Raw genomic sequence first — 18,126 nt, forward strand, 5'->3', positions numbered from 1 at the left:
GCGAGGCCCCCGGGGTGTCACTCGGGTCGGGCCGCTGCGTGTGTTTTCCCCGTCAGTCGTGGTGTTTCGAGGCTGCTTTGGGCTTAACTTCTCCGTGGCGTCGTTTTTCTTCCCGCTCCCGGGGGTGGGGGGCGCTGCGCGCTGCTGCCCTCTCCGCTTGCGGGAAGGGGGAGGCATTGAGAGGGCTCCGGCTTTTCGTGTCCGCCCTGGTTCATCGCGGCTCGGAAGCAAGCGTAACCGAATGCAAATCTTTCTTCCTCAGCCTCTCGCAGCTTTGAAACGACAGCAGCCAGTAGCCGCTCCGAGTCGGATGCGTGTGACAGGCGTAGGTGTACAAACGTAGGGAGGAAGGTATCTGCAGCAGAGGGCACGGTCCTGCGTATGTGCCGCACGTCACATCGGCTCGTGCCGCGGGGCTGTCGGATGCGGACAGTTAGTCGAACACAACACGTTGCGTAGGCTCACAGCGGTTAATAACATTTTTTTACCGCACATTGGTGGATTTCTGTTTGGGAAAATGATGGCATGGTTATTTTCTGTGATAACGGGTAACAGGGCTCATGCAGTTCTGTAGTGCAGGTGAACAGTGTAATAACGATGGCCTGCAAAAGTAAATAACACTTAATTATGTATTGCATAAGAGTCTCTTCCATCCACCCCCTGTTGCTTTTTATTTTTCTCTTGGTATAAGGCGGCAGAGCTTGCAGATGTCGGATGTAAGATCATCGAGATAAATTATCTACTAAGGCAAACCTTAGTATTATCCTTAATCTTGAGGAACGTAATATTGCAAAGTTATTGGCTCATGCTTTGCAAAATAAACCTGTTTGTTATGACTGAATTTTTTGTGTGTGTGTGCAATGGCATTAAAAAGAGAATGACATTCTCCTATGCTTTTCACTTTCTGTTGTGAGTGATGAGCTACTATGTAAAAAAAAACCCCAAACCCAACCCCTCCCCAAAATCACAAAAAAAACCTCACAAGAAAACCAACTTGTGGAGAAGTTGTAGAGCTTGATAGTTTCAAGGGTAGAATTTGATATGTCTTCCAGACTAGAAACACATGCATCAGTATTATTTTTGTATTCCTTTTAAGAGTACATTTTGCAGATGTAAGCCTGTGACTATTAGCTCCAGCTTTAAAACCTCTAAAGCTTTATCTAGCATATCCACCTAAAAGTCAGCATAAAACTACATTTTTTTTTTCTTTTTCTTTCAGGATGATTTCAAAGCACATAGCAGCTTCAGCTGCCCCCCTTCCCCCCCCCCAGTGTATTATGTAGTCTCAGCTGAAAAAAAGAAAAATGTTTTGTTGGACAGTTCTGCACTGGGAAAGAGAAAATAGTTATGTGGATTTAGTTTTTTACCCACTTCCAAAAAAAAAAAGTCTTAGTAAAGATTTGAGGAAAGAAAATTAAAAAAATATTTATTTTAAATAAACCCATAAGTTCTTACGGGTGTGGAAATTTGCCGTTTAACATTCTTCATGTTAAGGGAGGAAGAGTGTCAAATGTGATGAAGGCATGCTACTGAAAAGAGGGATGTGATAATCACTATCTATTGCTTGTGCTTACTTTATTTCATCTGGCTCTCATGTATCTGAGGCCAGTCTGAGTTAATTCCGCTTGCTGATCGGGCAGAGAACTTAGTATACCCACCCAACCCCCCAATTTGTTTAGTAGTGGACTTATTCTGCGAGTAGGCTGGTGCCAGAGGTGGCAGGGGCAGTGGGGAGGTAGAAGTGATATTGCTCCTCTTGACAGCTGTACAGAATTCAATTTGTTCAACTGCATCATCTGCCTGCACCCTTATAGGAGCAGAAGCAAGAAGTTTGTTGATTAGGTGCTTCCTAAGTTAGGTTTTAATGTAAACTTTTAAACTTTTTTGGAGAATACGTTGTTGCAGGATATATTGTGATAAAAGGGAAATGTCTTGGCACGTGTGTTTTGCCACCTTCTGAGTGTGACTAGGGTGACTGTTCTGTCAAGAGAAGTGGCTTATCTGGGAAAGGAAAGATGCTATCCAGGAGGAAAACCTGTAGCAGGCTTCTACTCCACCACTCATTAGATTAAAATCTGAAACATTAATTAGAAAACCCAATCAAGAATACTCTAAAGAGAGGGGAAGGGGGAGAGGAACAGATCTCTTTGTATATATGGATGTATAGGTTCAGTGAAATTTGGAAAGGAACATAGGGGTTTTTTTGGGTATGGAGTATACTTTCTTCATTCTTAATATTAACTAGTTGAATGTTGTGGTTTGTTTCTTTGGTATTAGAATAGTGTCCTTCGTGAAGGCTGTTCTTGGGGATTTAGATTACAGAAAATAAACTTTATGAAAAGATTTACGTATCTCATAATTTCTTTTTTCTTTTTTTTTTTTTAGGAACTCAGAAGCTTGAGAGTGTTGTGCTTAGTAAAATGAACTTTGAATCTTTTGTGAGAGATCTGCTTCTGGTTCGTCATTACAGAGTTGAAGTTTACAAGAACAAAGCAGGAAGTAAATCTATCAAAGAAAATGACTGGTATTTAGCATACAAGGTACAATTTTCAACCTTTCTTTATGATTGTGAGATGAAAGAAAAAAAACCATAACTCTTCCCTGAGCTCCTCAGCTTGGAGTTTTGGGATTTTCAGGACTGACGCTGGTGGTGTGATGGTAAATTGTGCCATCTGTTATATATTCCTCTATTTTCTATTGCTCTAAGGCTGGTAGAGCTTGTTCTGTATCTTTGCTGTGGGTTGGGAAATAAAGGAAACCTGAAGTAGTTCACTTTGTGTAGATGGTATGTAAAATTTTAATGGTTAAAAAGATAGAACACCTGTATGGTTTATATTAATGGACTATTCAGTACTTAGTTTTATCAGTTATTGTCCTTATTAGAGAAAATAAAAAAGTATGTGTGTATATACCCACTCTTAATTTAAAAGTGTATTTCCTTTTTAAATAGGGTTCTCCAGGAAATCTCGCCCAGTTTGAGGAAGTTCTCTTTGCCAACAATGATATGTCAACGGCCATTGGGGTTGTGGGGGTTAAGCTGTCTACTGCCGATGGACAAAGAGTAGTAGGAGTGGGGTATGTCGACACTACGCTGAGAAAACTGAGTGTCTGTGAGTTTCCAGATAATGATCAGTTCTCAAACCTTGAAGCCCTACTGGTTCAACTGGGACCGAAGGAGTGTGTGCTACCAGGAGGAGAGACTGCAGGAGAGATGGGAAAACTACGACAAGTAAGGGAACCATTGTGGCTTATAGTTAGACAAAACTTTATCTAAAAAGCTGTATTTTAGCTTACTAGCTAGGCTCCATGATTTACGGAAAAATGAAGGAGCAGTATGTGTTAACTGGAAGAAGTTTCGATTTATGCATCCAAAATGTATGATTTGTCTGTTGACTCATTTGCATTTTAATCAGCAAAAGTTGTTCTAAGGGTAAAATCTGTCATTCTTTTCTCTGCAACCTAACAGTAAATAAATATCTCTTCAGGGTTTGCTTCTGTGATGAACATCTGTCCCTTGTGTATTGAAAGTAATTGATAACTGTGTGTGTTTATGGATGACAGGTCATTCAGAGGGGAGGAATCCTGATTACAGACAGGAAGAAGGCGGACTTCACCACTAAAGATATTGTTCAGGATCTCAATCGCTTGTTAAAATCAAAAAAAGAAGAACAAATGAATAGTGCAGCATTGCCAGAGATGGAAAAGCAGGTGAGCACAGAGCAATGTTTAACGTGCTCCTGTTTTTTTAGAAGCAGAGTGGTGTGCGCACATGCTGTGAGGTGATCTCCTCTGTCCTTGCTGGTCCTGTTTTATTCTGGATTCCCATACTTCTGGGAAAGTATATTGTACAACCCGTGGAATATTAAGCTACATTCTTGCTGAAGCGTTTAGCAGTTCTGCTCAGCTTGAGTCTGTGTCAAATTTGGATTTCAGCAGTCCTGGAAAAAAAATGAGACAACCCTTTGCTTACCTCTTTAAAGTAGTAAACTCTGGTAAGCAAATAGCCTGTGTGTTAGAGGTGCTTCCTATTCATAATCTGTCTGGCCTAAGGACTGAAATACAATACTTTGATTATTTTGCATGACAGGAAAATTGGCATTTGAAAACAAAGTAATGTTTATGATAATATTTTTGTGTTTTATATCATCTTATGGCTTAAATCATGCAATGTAGTGCCTGCATGTTTGTTCTTAGCTGCAAACAAGAGGTAATTTGCTTGAGATAAACATGTTTTAAAATGCCCTTCACTGCTGATGCTCACTGCAGGTGTAAGGTATGGAGCTGTTCTCCCTTAATGTGTGATTTCGTAACAGATTAAAATTGTTTGAAGCGTGTTGTAGCTGAATAAGTCAGTTGTGCTGCTGTGCCTCTCTTTTGTGCTGGCACTAGCATTTGTAATGCCATGCAGGGAGACAGATCAGATCCTTGTTCTGGCTGAAAACTAACCCTGAAACCATGCCCTGAGATGATCCATGATATCTCATTTATCTGCAGTAACTTGTTTGTAAGCCTGAGCCAGAAACATCCTGATAAAAGCTTTGGAAAGCTGGAGAGGCATGCACTTCACATTTTATTTATCAGATTATGCAAATGTCTAGTTCGTTGTGCTTCCACCTACCTAGAAAGACAGTGCCATAGAAGGTCCCTATGAAAATGAAGTCTTGTCAAACAGAATGAGTCTCTCAGAGCCCTGCTGGAATTGATGTGGCTTAAAGTCTGTAATTTTCTAGGGGCATTTATTAAATAGTCCCTGATTCAGGAGTGTTTCTAACTAGAATGTGCTGCATTTTATTTTGTTTTAAACTTCAGGTTGCTGTTTCGTCTTTGTCAGCCATTATCAAGTTTTTAGAGTTGCTGTCAGATGAGTCTAATTTTGGACAATTTGAACTGACCGCTTTTGATCTTAGTCAATATATGGTTCTAGATAATGCAGCTGTTCAAGCCCTCAACCTTTTTCAGGTAAGGAATGTGCACTTGAATTGGTAAGTGCTTTGCAATATACTTATTTAGCTGCTTGATAAGTAGCCTGACTGCCCAATCTCAACACCACAGATCCTGACTAATGGCAACTTCTACATTTTAGCTTTGTTTTCAGCTACTCCTGTACAGTGTGTTTTAAGCAGTTAACCACTGTTAGTGCCTCTTTTGGTTTTTGTCAGCTTACTTTGAATGTGGAAGAGCTGCTGAGGAGCCTGGCTAAGCAGTGGGGGGGAATGCTTTGTCTTTCCTTGGTTTTGCTCAGAGTTTTTAGTTTCGCATCTGCAGTGTCAGGAGCAGACTTGGGGTGTGGGAGGGGAGGAGAGTTCTGTAGTTTTGTGTTGTGATAGGGAACTCCAAAGCACAGTTGCTTTATATAGTAGTGCTGGCTTTGGGAAAGGGAATAGAAGCCTGAGTTAGGTGGTGTTGGGGAACAGGAAGCATATGGCAGGAGCACTGCTGTGGATGAAAAGGGAGGGCTGGCTGCAGCAGGCACGGCAATGAACAGGACAATACTTAAGAACATTCTGAAAGCACCATGGTGTGCTAACTGGCCAGGGTCAATTTTACTTTTTATGCACATTTTCTGCAAATCCAAGCAGGTTACCAGTCTCCTCCATACCTCCCACCGTGTCTGTTTTTCTGCTTTGCCCCTTTTTATAGTTGTAGGAAAATGTGGACTCAAAAGTGGTGTGTTATATCAGCTTTCCTCTTTTGTTTTCATGTTAGTAAACGCTGCTTAGTGATCTTTGCTTGGAGCTAACCCGCTTGAGTTTCAGGTTTATAGGAAGAAATCACAGATACGGTCCCCTGTTTACCTTAAGGGGATTCCTGGAGGAAAAAAGCCTATATTCAGCATCTGAGCTGGTTAACCCTGGAGGGAGATGCTCCGATTTTTTTTAAATTTTTTTTAATTTTCTGATACGGTGCCACTGTCTAGGGGATGAAGCAAAAATTATATCTCTTCTCAGGCTTTATGGAAGTTCAACGCTGTCTTAGCTGCATCCCTTTATAATTCCTTGCAGGCATTACATGTTTTGTGATAGGAAATACGCTGCCATGTCTGTCTTTAGGGGCTGTTGTGAGCTTTGGAACAAAGGGTTTGCTGTAGCAGGAAGCTGCATTGTTGCCTGTGTGGCAGGCTGTCTCTGGGGAGGTTTTTGGGCCAGCACTAAAGCAAAGGCAAAAAAATATTTTGTAATTTGAGTTGCTCTGTGAGGTATGTAGGTAAAGTTCATATGGTGCAGCTGGTGGAGTTGATTACAAGGAACAGTAGCCTTCAAACTCAGGTGTGCTAAAGTAGGTTATTCATGTATAATATATGTATTCTGTGACACTTCCTGGGGTTCAGAAGTTTTTCATACGTAATTCTGTCCAGAACACTAAAAATAGGCACTAGATGAGATTTTCCAGGAGTTAAATGTGTTGGTATACCTTCTTGCTGTTGTGGTGATGCTAGTTCTACGTCCCAGTTGTTTACAGGCATCCAGACCTGCTCCTGGTTGAATGCTTGCCTGCTGTGGTAACTGCAAGTGTTCTTTGATAGAGAAGGTTGAGATTTTAATCGCAAAGTTAAGAGTTGAAACAAGCTTGTTTGCTGTTTTTCAATGTTAAATGAAATTTTTGCTTCCTAGCTGTTTGTGAAAAAAACCCCAAACAAAACCCCAAGAAAAATGCCCCAAAGGCTGTCTTGAGTCCAGTTAATATTAACCCTAAATTATAGATAGTAAACTTAAATTATAGATAGTAAACTATAATCTGAACAGAGTCAGTTTAGAGATGTTTATAGTACTCCAAAGATGATCTGGGGAAGCTTGAGAGAATTTGGATGACTCTGTTTTCTCCCATTGCCTCATTCTGTTGTGTCCTTGCATCCCCCAGCGCTCCGCAAAGATCTCCAGCCAAAACCCTTGAAGGCAAGTCTTTCTTGCTGCTTTTTTGGATGGACAGGACCACTATTTTTTGATCTTACAAAGGGCAAACTAGCAAATATCTAGGTATATTTCCACTTTTCCTATTCAAAGGGCAAACTGCCTAGTGACTAGGTATGTTTCTAACTTTCTTGTTCAGTCAGGTAGTTTCAAAATGGAGAAACCTATTCCTTGTTCGCCATGTTCCAGGGACCAGAGTGTAAGTGCATTAATGCTGTGCTGTTTCATTTGCTTTTTTTGGTGGGTGTCAATTCAATACAGAAGAAACACCGATCTGTTCCTAGGGAGCAAAGTTGAGTGCTGTTCAGTGGGTGTCAGTAAGCTTCACTAATTGTTTGTTTGTCCTTTCCAGAGTTCTGTGGAAAATGCTAACACTGCACAGTCGCTGGCTGGTTTACTAAATAAATGCAGAACCCCTCAAGGACAAAGACTAGTTAACCAGTGGATCAAACAACCACTTATGGACAAGAATAGAATTGAAGAAAGGTAACAGTATGATGTGTTTGATAGACTTACACAACTTAGTAACTATGTTAAAGAAGGCTCATTCTTTTTAAGCGCAAAATACTGCAACCAAGAAATAAGGGTGGTTGGAGGTGTTTGTGTGCTATCCTCTAACACACTGTAGTTAAACAGAGCAGAAAACTTCCCGTGACATGCAAATTGACAGGTTACTGTTAGATTAAATGCTTTTTACAATTATGACATTTTAAAGAGGAGGTATGATATGTTTAGGTGGTGAAATGATTCATGCTATAGGCTAAAGCAATGTAGCAGCCACTTCCTAATTATTATTCATACTGCAAATGCTCAAGTCTGTGTAATAATATTTTTATGTCATTTTCAGTTTACCAATTAAAAAAAAATCAACGAAACACCCAAACAATTAAGCAGTAGTGACTATTTCCAGAAAAAATTGTCTTTGCAGGTGGGCACTCTTACCATATCTTGCCTAAATATTGTGGCCCAAATATGAGTGGTCCTTTTCTTTCTTGCTCTTCCATACTGCTGCCGGTCACCATATGTCTGCCCTCCCAGTAGATAGCAGTATCTGTCCATAAAAGCCTTAGAGAATCTGGGAAATCTCTGCTGAGAATGTGCAGATAATTCTCAGTCCTTCAAGAAAACTGCAGTTTGTATTCCTACTGTGTGTGTGTTTATCTCTTGATTATGTTCACCATGCAAACAGAAGTTACTCTTTTTTAAAACTTGTGCTAAATATAGCTATATTCTTATCATCTAAAACTAAACTTCATACAACTCAAGTGAACAGCAGGTTAATGCATCGCAAAATGTATGTTAATGTGTATCTTGACAAAGCAGAAGAGGCCAGAAAACTGAATTTAATTTTGATACCTTCTCTAAGACTCATACTTCAGTAAGGCATTACAGGTATGTATATGCTGTTGGGCTTTAGCACAGATCACTACTACCAAAAAAGAAATTTTGGCTTGGGCACAGTGACGTTTAAACAAGTTATGTGAAGAGTAGTTTTCTCTCTAGGTTTGTAGAGACTGAGTTATTCTGCTTCTCTTCAACGAATTTTTCTACTTTCTCTAATAATTTACAGAATGGTACCAAGTAACTTATCAGAGCACACCTAGAAATGTTACTAATGTGCCACTGAAATATTTGTTCCCAGGTTTATTGAATGTTGTATTTTATTCTCATGTGTGTTACAAGAGCTTTCATCATTAGTCCTTGATTATGTGCTCAGGATCATCTGTTTCTGTCAGTTTTGGATCCTAAAATCTAAGCCAACTTTAATTTTATGGTTATATTGGTCTTAAGATTTTGAAAGTTATTACTCCCATTTGTAGTTTCCTTATGTCAAAGTAAATATTGGAAATTTTAGCTTTTGTATTGGACTTCCTTGCTCATTACTGTGCATCAGAAGTCCTGCAAGTTTGGAAGAGAGACAGTGTTTTCTTTATAAAGCTGGGGTTAAATTATAGTCAAAAAATGTCACCTTACCTGTTTTGTAGAGGTTATGATCATCTCCACATTTTGTCTTGTGATTCTGTATCGCTAATGTTGACTGCATTTAGGAAAAGCTATATTTAAGGGAGGAGGGGAGTAATTCAATGGAGTTAAGCTCTTAGTGAAGCTTGTAAAAGTTTGTGAATCCAAGCGTTACAAGGTTGAAAGAGATCCATTGATACCCTCCTGTATCTTGCCCAGCCACAGAATCATCGGGGTTGCAATTTCTTAAAAGTAGTTCGTTTTAATCCGTATTTAAGGACGCTGAAATACTATAGTCATGCTTTTCAATTTATTAATAGAATCACAGAATCATTTGGTTGGAAAAGATCTTTGAGATCATAGAGTCCAACCGTACCTGTCCATTACTAAACCACGTCCCTAAGCACCACGTCTACCCATCTTTTAAATACCTCCAGGGATGGGGAGTCAACCACTTCCCCGGGTAGCCTGTTCCAATGCTTAACAACCCTTTTGGTGAAGAAATTTTTCCTAATGTCCAATCTAAACCTGCCCTGGCACAGCTTGAGGCCATTTCCTCTTGTCCTATCACTTGTTACCTGGGAGAAGAGACCAACACCCACCTCACTACCCCCTCCTGTCAGGTGGTTGTAGAGGGCAATAAGGTCTCCCCTCAGTCTCCTCTTCTCCAGGCTAAACAACCCCAGTTCCCTCAGCCGCTCCTCATCAGCCTTGTGCTCCAGACCCCTCACCAGCTTGGTTGCCCTTCTCTGGACATGTTCCAGCATCTCAATGTTCTTCTTGTAGTGAGGGGCCCAAAACTGGACACAGTATTCGAGGTGCAGCCTCACCAGTGCTGAGTACAGGGGGAGGATGACTTCCCTGCTCCTGCTGGCCACACTATTCCTGATACAAGCCAGGATGCTGTTGGCCCTCTTGGCCACCTGGGCACACTGCTGGCTCATATTCAGACGGCTCTTGACCAGCACCCCCAGATCCTTTTCCACTGGGCAGCTTTCCAGCCTCTCTTCCCCAAGCTTGTAGCGCTGCATGGGGTTGTGACCAAAGTGCAGGACCAAGCACTTGGCCTTGCCTGGGGAACACCACTTGTGATTGGCCTCCGACTGGATTTAACTCCATTCACCAGCACCCTTTGGACTCTGCCATCCAGCCAGTTTTTTACCCAGCCAAGAGTATGCCTGTCCAGACCATGGGCAGCCGGTTTCTCCAGCAAAATGCTGTGGGAAATGGTGTCAAAGGCTTTGCTAAAGTGCAGGTACACATCCACAGCCTTTCCCTTGTCCACTAAACAGGTTACCTTGTCATAGAAGGAGATCAGGTCAGTCAAGCAGGATCTGCCTTTCATAAACCTATGTTGACTGGGCCTGATCATCTGGTTGTCCTGGCTGTGTTGTGTGATGAAACAGCAGCGTAGCTAAGCCCATCTTAATGCGTTCAAGCTGCTTTCAAGTGCTACTTTGAATGTAGTTCTCTGGCTTTGGGATAAAAGCAATGTATTTTACTCGTAAACTGCTGGTGTGCCATCTTCCCAATCTTAATGGTGTTCAAAGCGTGTAGGGCTGTTCTTTTTTTAATCCAAAGGAACAAGCATAATAGGAGAAGCTGTTAGTGGGACTGATGAGATGTACCGACAGATTCAAATACCTTTGGGAAGATTGGCAGTTGCCAAGTTATTTTCTATATTGTCTACTGTATGTAGTGGCTGTTTTAAGAATTACAAACTGCAAATCAGAGCATATAGATACTTTGAGAAGGAAATATCTGGACTTTACTATTCACAGAAAAGCAGTGCTTCCTTTGTCATCAAGGTGAGTTACTGAGTATAAGTGTGCCACGTTAAAGTACCCCATTTAACACTAACCAGTGCAAGCTTCTTATCAAACTGGGCTAAACTACCCACGTTGGACTGATGTTAGATGACGGTGTTTTGGAGTAAGCCTGTTGTTTTGCTAAGTCAGGAGGTATTTTGACTTAACTTTCATTCCGGTAGTGTAGAATGGATGTCTGACTTGTTTATTTAAAAACCTTGGAAGTTAGGCTCTTGCACCCCTCTGCTAGGACCTGTAGATGGTGCAAGTTATCTTTTGGAGCTAAGTGGACCATCTTGCAGTAGTTTGTAACCTGCAATGTGGTGTTAACATTTTTGGATAAATAGAACACGCTGTTATGTCACTAGTCCATATTAACCATAGATACAGTAACAACCCAAATTAATGTACATAGTGCCTATGCTTCAGATAAAATAATGTTTATCTGCTGGAACAGCTCCTAATGAGAACCGAGAAAACAGGGGTTCCTGGTACTTGTCTGTCTTGAAAGATGTGGGGTTCTGCCCATGTCTAGCTGGTTTTCCATGATGGAAAAAAAAATTATCAGTCATAAGCATACAAGATACAGCCCTGCTTCTCTCATGTGGTGTGTCCAGAAGGCAAGCACACGAGGTTCTTGCTCCTTGCCTTATTCTGAAATTAAAATGTAGTTGCAGGGACAGGAAATGCAAATACATCTATTAATTGCATAACACAATTGACTGTAATAAAATAAGAAACTTTGGGGTATAATGTTTCTTTTTCAGATTCTGGAAAGTCTTGAGAAACATGGCACAATGTAAAATACTGCTTGTTGTGCCCTGAGAAGGGAACTTGTGCTGTATATATTTATTTTTTCCTATGTTTTGGGGGAAACTCTGACACTTATGCATAGCACAAATATGAAATTCCAGCTGATTTTTTTAGTCCTGTAGTAGGAAAGGCGCAGGGGTCTCCATTCCAGAGGAGTTACAGGCTCTACTGTAACATCACTTGCTCTGATACAAGCCAGTTTTGAGCTTTTTCTCTTGCATTCCTAAATACTGTGCTGCATGGGGGCCAGATTGTAGAAACCAGTCATATCTCTAGCAGAGACAGAAAGTAATAGATTTAGGAAGTTTGAGGTGAATCAATGGCTAGCAGGGTAAAATTTCCAAGTTTGTAGAACATTCCCATGAATCAGTCTTGAATGACAAAGTAGCAGCTTGTTTAAAAAAAAAAAAAAAGCAAGCAACTTGTTGCTACCTAGTGTAGGCAGGCTTGAGTGCCTTTACAGGGCTTTATTTAGTAATAAGTTAACCTAACATGCGCTTTCTCTAGCAGGGAAATGGAGGGAGAGGGTGGGGTAATGCATATGGGATAGCTCAGAAGCTGTGGGATTGGGGGGGATCACCTCGGGTGCACGTGAATGCACCGCGGGGTGAGAAAAGGCCAGGTGAAATGAGAAGTCTGTGTGCAGGCCCATGATCTCCCTCGGGTCGCAGAAATGTGGTCAAGCAACCGGAGTGCTGTAGTGCACGCTCTTTACGAAGGCTGGGCAAAGAAGATGGAGGGCTTGTTTTTTCTGCAGGGCTATGGCCTGAATGCACAGAGAGCTCTGCTGCATAGAGAGCAGCAGACCCATCAAGAGCTTCCCAGCCAGGATTATGGGATGGGCAAGGTGGGGGGATGTTATGGTGAGCATCTGCAGCACACCTGCCCCGTCAAGATGAAGAAGTGGACAAAGCCACCTTGAGACAATAGGAAGAAACATGATCGTAGGCCCTGGCTCTGTTGGAGGACTTGAACCACCTTGCGAAACTTGCATCTTTGCACGTTCTGGCAGACAAGTTGGCAGTGTGCCCTTGCAGTGGTGAAGGGTGACCACGCACTGGGCTCTGCTAGTTAAGAACAGGTGGAGGAACATGGTGGTTCACATCTGCTTGGTAGCTGTGAGGCTGTATCTGGGGTACTGTATCCAGTGTGGGGCTTTGCCGTACAGGCAGATGGACAAACAGGAGCTGGTCCAGCGGAAAGGGTCTGAGCAGGATCGTGGTCTGCGGTACGTGGTGTATGAGGAGAGGCTGAGGGCGCTGGGTTTGTAGCCTGGAGAAGAGATGCCTAAGGGACAGGCCTAACTGCTGGTCTTAGCTCTCTAGTGGGTGGGAGTCAGAGAGAAGGTGAAGCCAGGCACTTCTTGCAAAGACACAGCAAAAGCACGAGGCAAAACAGACACCAGCTTCACCAAAGGACCCTACAGCTGGATATAAAGGAAAAAAAAATCTTCACCGTGGGGATGGTGAGACTCTGGAATGTGCGCTGAGAGAGATGGAGGGATCTCTGTTCTTGTTCAGTGTTCAACTGAAATTAGCCTTGTTTTGAGCAAGGGCTGGAACTAGAGGCCCCGAGTTCCCTTCCAACGTAGATTGTTCTGCGATAGGTTTTCCCTACTTTTGTGTTCTTTTCTAACCTGCAGCTGTCCCTGCAGAGCATTGCAGATAGGCTTTGTTGCTTCTGTCATTGTGGTTAGCAACTCTGGAAGGACCTTCGGTACTTTTCCAAGTACAGGTCAGTACTGCTTCACAGACTGATTTCAGGCAGTTAAATTAGTAGGTGGTGGCCTGCGTCCTCAGTAAGGGAGGGGAGAATGTGACTGACTTGGACATTTGTCTAAATGGGTTAATTAAAATGCACTTTAAATGCTGGGAGTGCCCCTAATGCCTGTAAAGAAGCTTCTGAAATACAGGTTGAATCTGAGCTAGTTGGAAGACAGAAGTGTGATTTGTTATTGTCACTCAGATCATGATGCAATAAATATTTTGCATGAAAGGAGTTGTTCCAGTGACGTAAAAATGGTGTTGGCTTCGCAGTAAGCCTCTAGAAATGTTAGAAAAATGTCACCTTTGTCATTCCAAAAGTTATCATCTCTTAAGTCCCCTAGAGAAATGTTTAGAGCTTGAAGCTCTCAATGCTGCTGGTTTAGCCCTCTCCTCTCCATTCATCTAGGTTTACTATTTTCAAAACTAGTAGATAATCTGTATTTTCATTTGTGTTTGTTTGTAAAACTGAGGTTGACAGTGAATGCTGCCTAGAAATGTTAAACAAAATCTCTACTAGTCAAGCATATGTCACATAGGCCACGTTTAGGAAGGACTTGCCATCAAAATCCCAGGCGCCTGAAACCTATTAAAAAGCTTAGATTCTTGTGTTGCAAGAGACTTATTTTTAGGTTTTTTGTTTGAGGAGGGAAGGAAGGGATGTAAATAAGAGCTGAAAAAAGACTCATGTCACCCTCAGGTGTGGGAAAGACAGTGTTGCTGTTTCAGCTGGAGAAGTGCCTAAAAGCTGTTTGTATTCCACACGTTATCCAAACCGTTTATCCTCTAGGTCAAGGATCAGCAATCAGCATTGCAAATCTGTAAATTATAGGTGGCATTCAGTGGTACAGCACTGGAGCAGGTAGTCATAGTATCTCCTGGTTGATACTTCCAGCTCGCCCACTTCATCCTGACAAGTCCTCACTTGGTGCAAAATAAATAGAAGGATTAAGCTTTTAGTCAGTTTCTTTTGCATCTGAATTTTGAGGCTCAAGGGAAATGAAAGTTAAACTAAAATTTAGTTGAAATGTCAAATTGGTTTTCAGATTTTTAAGAAATAATCAAATCGCTATTTATTTAGGGAGATGGGAATCTGTAGCTGCCATACTGTTCTTTTGCTCTCAGCCTGCCAAGAGGAGGTGGATGGTAATTACTGCAGTACTTAAATTTTACTTAGAATCTGTGTTTAATTATTCAGGATTTTTTTTTTTTTTTTTTAAAATCACAGCCCTAAGTTAATTAAGTTTCCAGTTAAAGAGTGTGACCATATGAAAACTTTTACTATGTACCTGTGCAAAGCGCTCTCGTTTGTCGCAGTATCCTTGGTGGTCACTAATTTGAACACTGTATACAGGAATATGGTATATTCTTGAAAGAACAGTGAATATATTATTGTTTCTGCTCTGTTTAATTTATAACCACAAACATTAGAAAGGTGGCATGTTAGGAAACTGCAGTGGAAGCTCTTGGCAAGGTAATTTTGCCTTGACTTGTAATTTAATTTTGTTTGTCATGTATAAGGGTTGTAAAAGTCTTTAATGTTTTGTTTACATGTAGTTTTGAGTTTCTCCTCTGTACAGAATGAATGCAAATGAAGAAATACTTGTTTTTTATGGCAAAGAAATAGAACTTGTTCAGTATGTTCTTAGTCTGCACTAGTGTAGGGAAACACACAGGTTAGCAATTTAGAAGAGTATTAGTGTTGATGGAGTGTAATAAACATAACCTCTTAATTTTAAAAATGTATGGAAACTTGCAAGGAATAAAACACTTAGGAAAAAAAAAAATGGAAATTTTCCTCAACTGTCTCTAGCCTTTGAAGACCATGCAGTAATATTGTTTTTATCACTGCATCCCCAAATGCTGTATTTAATTAAAAAGGAAGGCTGGCACAAGACTCTGCAGTGTGAGGCATTATGCTGAGAAGTGGCCTTAGCTGCCTTCCATCCCCAGTTTCTCTGGAAAGTTTTGGGTGGGGCAGTTTCACTGTATGGAGTTTACGAACTTGCCCATGACTGTACGGTACTCAAGTTCTTCCTCTGCCATCTCCGTTGTTCTTTGTTATCATATAAGAAATAGTGGTTTATTAGTAATTCTTAGAGGATGGCCATTTTTTTTTCCAGAAGCCTAAATACTATGTTGGTGGAATGGCATTGTTTAAAAAAAACCAAACAAAAAAAAGGCATGTGAAACTGGTTGTTCTTGTCTTTATTTAACTTAGGCTATTTTCGCCTTCATGTCCTTGACACTTGTTCGCACTATCTGTTCTGTATGTAGGATTTCCTTGGTCTTCAGTGGTCAGAATTCAGTGTGAAGTTTTTTAGTTTAGTTTTGACTCTTATGCATCATGCAGCAACCTGTGACAGAGAATTGTTTTATAGTTCGCTGACACTGTAACTATTTTTATCAGAAGGTGTAGTCCTGCTTCCCTGACTCTGGCTTATCACCAGTTCCCTTGTTATGGCACTGGCACTCGTGTTTGTGTAGCTGCTTGGTTCATCTTTTGATGGGGACTGAAGCATGCTAAAATAATCAAGGGTGTAATGTAGTATAGCGTCTAATCCAGTAAAACTAGGCAGTTGCCAAAAGGGGCAATCCCATGTCCCCTTTCTGGCCTTCAGCTCCTGCTGCTCCCTTTTTTTGGTCTGAAAGCTACAGAATAATTTGGTTTGTTCACTGATGAAAACTAATCCATGAAAAAGTGAGGGGAAAGTTGCCATCTAAAATTAATCCTTTTGCTCCTCCACAGCTGGTCCATGACCTGCTATCATCATAAACATGAGGAGATTAACATCTTCTCAAATGCAGATCAAGCAATACCAAAAACCTGTTCTTCAGATTTAATGATCTGGCTTGTAAGTGTTTGCTTTCTCTTGGTATCTTGACTTTTTTAGAGCTTACGTTAATTAATTTATATTGTGAGTTGGATTACCAAACTTACTACAGGAGGGTAAATTGGATATCTGCCTATCCTCAACTTGGAAAAGTGTTTGAATCTGTGGAATGGAGTTGTTCACTACCATTGCTCAATAAACCTGCTGCCTTTCTGACAAATTCACTGTGAAGATGCTACTTGAATATTTTTTAACTCCTGCAGAAGACAGACTATGGAAATTTTATTAAAAATAATGTATGCATGGAAATAATAAATCAAGTTGCTTGTAACGCTGGTAAAGACAGAAAACATGTCTCTGCCAAAGTGTTTAGGAGATACTTAGAGAATCTTGTTTTATTGAAATATCCTCTTACTACTTTTGTCTGTAAAGTTCCTTCAGGGTAAGAGACCATTTAGTCCAGCAAGGTTGTACTGGGGTTTTGCGGTGGGAGAGGATTTGCCGTGTAAAACATCTTACATTCAAAATTCAACTTTGCTGATGGATCTTCTGTATGTTTTTTCTTCAGTAAGCATAAGTGTTTAAAAGTTGGAAACAGTGTTTCTCATTTTGTGAAGTAGCAGGTTGCTGTAAGGTGTGAGTTTTCACTTTTTATCCCAGCTCCTCTTCTGTGGAGCTGTTTAATTCTTTAAGGGTAATAATTCTGGTGAATCAAATCTAAATAGTGCTGTTACTCTAGTCCGAATGGCAGTTCTCAGTAATAATTAAATAAACTTTACTTTTATTTGAGAAACATAACTTTGGAGAAATGTAAGTGAAGGTTTATTTTCCTTTTCTGTAACTTGGATAGCTGGCTTTTACTGTAAGTGACATACCCAGGCCGTGGCATGGGAAATAAGATGCTTGGTTTCACTTTTAACTGTGGCTGGGGTGATTGTGTAGGTTGGATGCACAGGTGTATGAAAGTTGCTTTAGAATATGGACAGGAACAACACTACTTGCTTTAAATTTTTTCGTATTTTCAGGACCCAAGTCTTGTGGAGCAGGGCTGGTCTGCCATGGGAGCGTGAAGCAGTCCCAATAGCCAAGTGAACTTGGTGGTGGGAGGGAGATGCCTCTTTGGGTCCCTGCTGCAGGGCATAGCTGGCCTTCCGTCCTATCTGGAGAGAAACAGTGGGACCCTTGACAAGCTGTGGTCATAACCTGCCTGCAGAAATGCTGCTGAAGATCCCTCTCCTGATTGCTCCGCAGCACAGCTTGCAGCCTGCGGCTCTTGGCCGTGGGAAGAGATAGGTGTGTGGTAGTACCACCACGAGCGCTGCCCGCCTTGCCTTGTAAATGAAGAAAAAAATGTTTCCTTTCTGCTTCTCCTACTTTTCATCGTAGGGAGCTTGTGTCCGTGCCTCAGAGCCCTGCGGTTCTTTGCTTTGACATGCTTTCTGGCTAGGGGGGGCAAAGCGAGCTCTGCTGGTGTGCTGCCGCTTTATTTGCGTATGCTTCAGAATGGTGCCAGGCACTCCCTCCCTTCAGGGTCTAAAAATATTGCTGTTGCAGCAGCCTGCTTCGGGAGCAAGATCTCAATTGCATCAAGTGATACCTTGCTGGCAAGGATAAGACCCAAGATTTTGTTTTTCTGCTGAAGAATTGTTTTCTTCTTTACCTTGCCGAATCAGCTGGGGTTGGAATATGTCTAAACACTTGTGCAAAAAAAGCGAATTATGTGTAACCTATTTCAGAATAAATAAGATGCACTAAGTATCTTTGGGGAAGGAGACATTATATTGGAGTTAATGATGCTTTTTGTGAGAATCCTGTTGTTTGGGGGTTTGTTTGGTTTTGGTTTTGTTTTTTTTATTCCGAGCTCATTAGCTTGCAGCCTTACAGTCAATACCTAACAGCTTCCAAAGCTTTGCTTGAGTGTTCTAGAAAATAGTTATTTTGTGCCTGGTACCCCTGATTTAATCTCAGGGCTTTAATTTTCTATCTCTGTGCTTTGACATAATACTCAAATGGTATATGCAGGAATTCATGTAGGGTG

General features: G+C 41.2%; 1 protein-coding gene across 1 annotated transcript in view; it reads left to right on the forward strand.

The window, feature by feature from the left end:
• The first annotated feature begins 2,390 nt into the window (after positions 1-2,390).
• The window catches only part of MSH2 (mutS homolog 2), a 50,215-nt gene continuing 34,479 nt past the window's right edge, over positions 2,391-18,126 (forward strand). Inside the window, exons 1-5 of the mRNA XM_035903654.1 lie at positions 2,391-2,540; positions 2,951-3,229; positions 3,562-3,708; positions 4,810-4,959; positions 7,261-7,394. Of these exons, the coding sequence (XP_035759547.1) occupies positions 2,421-2,540; positions 2,951-3,229; positions 3,562-3,708; positions 4,810-4,959; positions 7,261-7,394 (830 nt within the window). The 5' untranslated portion in view covers positions 2,391-2,420. The remainder of the gene's footprint in view (positions 2,541-2,950; positions 3,230-3,561; positions 3,709-4,809; positions 4,960-7,260; positions 7,395-18,126) is intronic.

The sequence above is a fragment of the Egretta garzetta genome, unplaced genomic scaffold, assembly GCF_000687185.1.
Source record: "Egretta garzetta isolate BGI_Z169 unplaced genomic scaffold, ASM68718v1 scaffold11, whole genome shotgun sequence".
Lineage (NCBI taxonomy): Eukaryota > Metazoa > Chordata > Aves > Pelecaniformes > Ardeidae > Egretta > Egretta garzetta.